Genomic DNA, 6,454 nt, shown 5'->3' on the forward strand with positions numbered 1-6,454 from the left:
ATAATCATAATGAATTCCAACCTGTCGGAAATATAATACACATGGGTAGAGACACGTCAAAGAAGGCACACACTGTTTGATACTCGTCCATCGAATGAAATTAGGCTGGAATGGCCAAACCAGCCTTGACAGTTTCACGACTCCCGATGCGTTCGATCCACGCCTACATCAAAACGTCAACGTTGTCAACACACGCAACTCAGGGCCAACACGCATGATTCAAAAAAGAACAAACTCAAAAACTCAAAAACACACCCACCTTGAGGTTCGGAAACTCGTCCACAGAATCGATACCCGCAAACTCGTACCGACGGACCCTTGAAACGAAAATAGGGAGATGAAGCAACGAGGCGACGCAAAGCTCGTTTCGTTTTTATTTTGTAGAAGAAAAAAGGGTGACAACGTACCAGGGGAAGACGTTGATATCGGCGATACTGTAGGTGCCCCTTGCGGGACCGGCGAGGTAGTCGCGATTGGCGAGACGTTTTTCCATCACGCCGTAGAGGCGCTTCGTCTCGTCGATATACCCTGATATCCAAAATGGGGGAGTCAGGCGCGTGACAACGATCAGGGTGGGGTAGATTGCTCACGTTTCTTGGCGTACGGGATGCTCTCAGGCGCGAACCTGTTGAAGTGGCCGGCTATTCATCATGGCGCCGTTAGCAATACGACGGGGAGAACGTCATGATGACAACTTACCTTGACCCTGCATAGGACCCACACCTCCATGCTACACCCCCCTTCAGCTCAAAGCTCACAAACACGCACACATGCACTCACAGCAAAGAACATCCACTGCAACATCTCACTAAACTCATCCGGCCTCCCCTCCTCATCAAACACAAACCTCTTCTCCGTATCATAGTGCCTCTCGAGGTACAACAAAATCGCCGCCGTCTCAAACACGGCAAAGTCGTTTCGAGAGCGGTCGACGAGGACGGGGATGCGCCCGTTGGGGTTGAGCTTGATGAACCACGGCTCTTTTTGGGTGTTTTTGGAGAAGTCGATTTTGTGGACGCTGAGAGGGGGGAGGGGGTGGTTGGGATGGGGGTCACGGTTAGGTATCAAACGGGCACTCAACTCGTAATCCACAGCAGACCCATATACAGCCCTCAGCTCCTCCAGCAACACCGACACCTTGAGCCCATTCGGCGTCGGAGCCGTGTACAGCAAGAACGGTTTCGTCGACATGGCAGCAGTATTCAGATTTACGGTTGCAATTGGCGTCACGGCTGAGTGAATATGGCGAGGCGCGAACGATCGGGAGAGGGCGCTGAGACGGGAGAGGGCGTTGAATGTTAAGTGCATCGGAGCGAAGACGAACTGGGCCTTTTATATATCTGATATACCCTCCTCAATTCCAAGTACCAGTTGGTATTCTGATTCTGGGGAAAACCATATGTCCCTCTCTTGCCACGGCGTTCGCTTTTCTTCGTCACCTTTCCCGAGTCTTTGTCAGTGTCCCTCGGTCAGGATTAGTTAGTTATTGCCAGCGATGAGAAGCGAGGGTGACTAACGTGCATTTATAATACAACACTATAGTCTTCTCAGCATCTCAGGGCACTACCAGCCAAACACCCAAACAGTCAACCAGTCAAAAGGTCAAACTCAAACAACGCACAGCCAAATCCCTCATAGCAGCTCATCAGATCAACCGCCTTCACCCTCTCCCCAAACCCTCAACTCCATCCAACACCCAAGTCAAAATCAACTCAAAATCAAAAATCAACGTCAAGAACAACGTCTCGATCAAAATCAAAATCAAAATCACTCATGTCGTTTCAAGTTTCAAGCTTTTCAACCCTTCAAAATTTCAACTGTCCAATTTCAATTTTCAAAACGTTTTTGATGACATTGCCAAGATGGGGTGGGATATATGTGTATGTATGTGTTTCGCACTTTAGCGTACAGTGTACAAGTACAGATAGACGCAAGAAAGAAAGAAAAGTAAAAAAAATCAAAAGAAAAAAAAAAGCAAGAGAAAAAGAGCTCGAGGGAGTGCGAGTGACGACGGTAGGAGAGCTTTTTTTGACATTCGACATGTACATTCGACCGTCTTTCGACAACGTAAAAAAAAGGAATTCGAAAGAGAACGAAAAAAAAAAAAAAAAAAAGCGCAATCGCGAGGATTGTTTTCAAGTCAAGTGTCCGAGGGAAAGACGAAAGAACGAAAAAAGGGAAAGATACGACAGATTTGACACCCGATTCTAGGAAAAAAATAAAAAAGATAGAGGGAAAAGAAAGCTGGAAAGGCTCAAAGGCTCAAAGGAAAATAGTACAAGTCCGAGGAAGTGAGGCAGATCATCGTGATTTCGTGAACAGTCGAGAGAGAGGGAGAGATAAATTGTCCCATGAGGTGTCAAAGCAAAGCAGCAAACAGAAAAAGACAAAAAGACGAAAAGACGAAAAACGAAATAAGATAAAAAAACAAACAAACAATTCAACGAACCCAACTCCTCCACTCTCCCCCACACAGCACACAACTCCATCGACTCAGATCATCACCCATCACCCATCAGCAGGCGAACGACGCGGGCGGTCTTCATGCACATTCATACTCGAACTCGAATTCGAGGCTGCAACCACTCCAGCTCCTTTTTTCTGCCCGCCTTCCGCCCCTCCTCCACCTCCGCCAGTACTCGCACTGGCACTAGTATCGACGCTCGAAGCAGGGTAGAAAACCCTCTGCACCGATCGATGTTCCTGCCCTTTCCCCGAACCGCCCGCCTTCCCGTGCGAGTGCGCATGTGTATGAGTGTGGGTATGACTGTGAGCAGCCATGCGCGGGGACACGCTGGGTCTCCCGGTTTCGACGTTTTGCTGTGGCTGTAGTTGCTGTTGTCCCTGTTGCGATAATGGCTGATGATGCTGTTGAAGCGGATGCGAACGCGAAGAGGCGGAAGAGGAAGAATGTGCAGGAGGGTCCAAGCGTGCAGCTGAGACAGACAGTCGTCTACTCGTATCGAAATGGACGGGTGGGGAACCGTTGCTCCCTCCACCCCCTTCACTCTGCTGCTGCTGCGAATAATCGCGCTCCCTCTCCCGCTCCCTCTCACCCGCTCCCCACCCCGGTGACGATACGCGCCGTACAAAATCGGGTCTGCGGAGAGACTCGACGGACGGAAAGGTGTATGAGGTGGAAGGTTCTGGGGTCGGCGGGACGCCGTTCTGCGCATGTTTGCCCACCTGCGCCGTCGTCGCCGTCTGCCCATTCCCCTCCCCCCTCTCCCTCCTCAACGCCTCCTCCAACACCTCCACCCTCCTCCCAAGCCTCTCCACCTCCTCCCTAACCCCCCTCACCCGCCCCTCCACCAACCCCTGCACCACCTCCTCCATCCTCTCCTGCTGCGCCTTCAACGACTGTGCCAACAGCGCCGATTTCTGCAACTGCTCGCTCAACCAGTTCTTGAGCTGCTTAGAATCGTTCAGGGCGTCGTAGAAGACTTCAAAGGGCGCTAAAAAGGCGGATTTGTCGCCTGTGTAGCCGGGGTGGTGGAGGGAGCTGGGGGTGGGAGGGACGAGGGCGCTCGAGATGGGGATGGAGGCGGCAGGTGGGGATCGTACGCTCGGTCCCCCTGCCCCCGTCGTCGCATTCCCCGCACCCGCTGTCGTCGCACCACTCCTCTGCATGCCCATCCTCGTCGGCGTCGGCGGCACCTTCCCCACCACCCTCCTCACATTCCCCTGTCCCCCCATCGCGACCGGCAACCGCGGGATCGCCATCTGAAACATCATCTTCCCCCCCGCCTCCCCGTGCCCGAGCGCGTGGCCGTGGTTGGAGGAGGCGACGGGGGGCGCGCTTTGGATGACGGGTGCGAGGCTGTCGGAGGAGGAAGAGGGGTGGTGTGCGCGTGGGCTGATCAGGATGTCGGCAGGTTTTTTCTTGGGACCGCCGAGCTGGGAGGCGCGACGGCGGGCGAAGCTGATGGGAGGCGGGGGGAGGGAGTTGGGTGCGCTTGCGGTGCTGGTGGAAGTGGTGGCGGTGGATATGGGCTGCTGGCTGGGGACGACGGGGAGGGTGGTGGTGGTGGATATGGGTTGTTGGCTGGGGACGATGATGGGACTTGGACTGGGCGGTCTTGCGTTGTTAGACACAGTAGCACGACGAGCCAGGTGACCAGCGGTGTTGGGGCTTCGCCTGCCCATTCGAGGGACGGGTGTGAGAACATGGGGTGCAGCGGTCGCGGAAGGGACGACTGGGGTCGCACCATAGCCAGCCCCGGGGCCCACACTGACGATGCCAGCGGTACTGCCCCTCCTCTGCTCAATAAGGGCCTTTTGCTTCTGCTTCACGGAAAGCATATTGCGGACCTGCTCGATGGCTGCGGGGTCGTCGCCGATGGTGAAGCCCATGACGACGGGGGAGATGGGTGTGGAGGAGGTGTGTTCTGAGGAGGGAGATCTGACGTTTGTGTTGAGGGGGTGGGGAGGGCCGCTCACTGTGACGCGACGTCTTTTTGAGAGGGGGTTGGAGGGAGGGGGGGTGTTGTGTGTTGTGGGCGGGGGGGGTGAGGGCTCATGATCGTCTTCCTGTTTGATGCGGACGACGCGAGGAGACTGGCGGCTGTGTCGTGGAGGGCGGTGAGAAAAAAGCCAAGAAAAAAAAGAAAAGAGACATACTCAGGATCGCCGTCTTCGCGAGAGCGCTTTCTGGTTCGTGATGGGTTCTCTACGCTGGGCTGGCGGGAGGCGATGGGGTCTGAGGGGGAGTGTGTGTTGCGAGGGTGTATGGGGGGGAGGGCGTTGCTTGTTGAGGAGAAGGAGGAGAGGTTTGAGTTTGAGAAGGCCTGTGCAAAGGATGGTAGGGACTGTGGTATATGTGCAGACATGATGGGAGGAGAGAGGAAGGATGATACGGAGCCGAGAGAGAGAAAAGATAAGTAGGCGGCTGAAACGTTTACATATGTGCATTTGCTGTGTAGACATAGCCAGTCTCGTGCATCTCATTAACATTAGCCTTCCCACTCGGTAATCTCCTACAGACAGCGTGTCCGTAACCATCTCCTCACTTTCTATGATAACCTCGCCTGATATCCTCACCACACCTCCTCACCTGATATCCTCACTTTCTATGATATCCTCGCCTGATATCCTCACCACACCTCCTCACCCTACCTCATCACCTCCTCACCTCCTCACCCTACCTCATCACCTCCTCACCCTCACCTCCTCACCCTACCTCATCACCTCCTCACCACCACCCCTCCTCTTCTTCTTCCTCGCAGTCAACACAGTCACCCCAACTCTGCCACACACCCCGCGAGCACCACCCGCATTACACACAACCACACTCCCGTAGATATCCGAATTGTACTTCTCCAGCGACCCAACTCCCTCACCCACACACCCTTCCCTCACCCCTCCAGGCGGCGTCACAGGCCCAAGCCCCTCACACAACCCCCGAATCGTCTCCTCCAGCTTCCCCGTAGACCACCGAGCCCGCTCCACACTCGAAAACTCGTGCCCCGTCATCAGCGACGCCAGCACCCGCTTGTTCATCTGCCCCGGTACCTGTCCCCTCTGCTCTGCAGCACCTCCCGAGCCCTCCCCGCCCTGCCTCGACAGCGGCGACGTGACCGCCATCGTGAAGAACCCGGTCATGGCACCCGCCACGCACTCCTGCCGAAACGACATGCGCTCCCAAAACTCGTCTGCGCACACTTTTCCCAGCTCCCCCGGTACGTGCCCATGCGTCTTGCCCTCCCTCTCCCCGCTCCCCTCCTCCTCTCGCTTTCCCTTCTCACCCCCCGTCTTCTGCCGCTTACGCGCAGGCGACTTGATACCCTCTGCCTCTGTCGTGTACCCAAGTTCGTCGATGAACCTCGCTTTCGGGTCATCGTCGAACGAGGGAATGTACCTTCCTAGATTGTATGTACTGCATGAATGTGAATGTGAATGCGTGTGTGACTGAGAATCAGCGTTCGGTGGACAAGGTAGCGGAATATCAGTTTGAGAATAAGGATGGCCATAGTGCCATGAAACTGACGACTGCGACGAAGCACCAGCCGATACGCCCATCGACTGCGACGCTTCAAACTCGCTCATCCCAGGAAGCACATAAAACAGCCTCACCCCCACCCCCTCCTCCCCGTCGCTGAACGTTGGCTCCAACTGTGATGGGCCTCTCTGTACAATGGCTGAGCTACCTGGACGTGTAACATTACGGCGTGCACCGTGCACAGACCGCATAGACACATATAAAATAGGGGACCGTGAACCAACCCGAGGCTCGGACTTAACAGGTTTACTGCCGTAGGTGCTCAGAGTTTAATCACAAAAATGACTCTAAAAACCTTATAATGCTATGAACACAACTGAGGTTCAGGGCGTCTTTGTTTTTTCGCTGTTTCTATATGGAATAGGGAGGGATATCGGACCTGGGGATGTTCCGGATAGGGCCAGTATGCGGAAGTAGCTGAAAAGCGTGTAGTCTATGGTGGCAAGACGGCATATC

General features: G+C 54.6%; 2 protein-coding genes across 2 annotated transcripts; both read right to left on the minus strand.

The window, feature by feature from the left end:
* Positions 1-100: 100 nt before the first annotated feature.
* SERLADRAFT_392697 (uncharacterized protein) lies at positions 101-1,191 on the minus strand (the record flags this gene model as incomplete). The annotated part of the gene is made up of 7 exons (XM_007319679.1): positions 101-163; positions 260-317; positions 408-528; positions 591-641; positions 700-730; positions 781-1,018; positions 1,082-1,191. The coding sequence occupies 7 exons, from the start codon at positions 1,189-1,191 to the stop codon at positions 101-103; spliced, it is 672 nt and encodes a 223-aa protein (XP_007319741.1).
* A 3,984-nt stretch (positions 1,192-5,175) lies between these two features.
* SERLADRAFT_439288 (uncharacterized protein) lies at positions 5,176-6,189 on the minus strand (the record flags this gene model as incomplete). The annotated part of the gene is made up of 1 exon (XM_007319680.1): positions 5,176-6,189. One exon carries the CDS (start codon positions 6,187-6,189, stop codon positions 5,176-5,178), a length of 1,014 nt encoding a protein of 337 aa, XP_007319742.1.
* Between the last annotated feature and the right edge of the window lie 265 nt (positions 6,190-6,454).

The sequence above is a fragment of the Serpula lacrymans genome, assembly GCF_000218685.1.
Source record: "Serpula lacrymans var. lacrymans S7.9 unplaced genomic scaffold SERLAscaffold_8, whole genome shotgun sequence".
Taxonomy (NCBI): Eukaryota; Fungi; Basidiomycota; class Agaricomycetes; order Boletales; family Serpulaceae; genus Serpula; species Serpula lacrymans.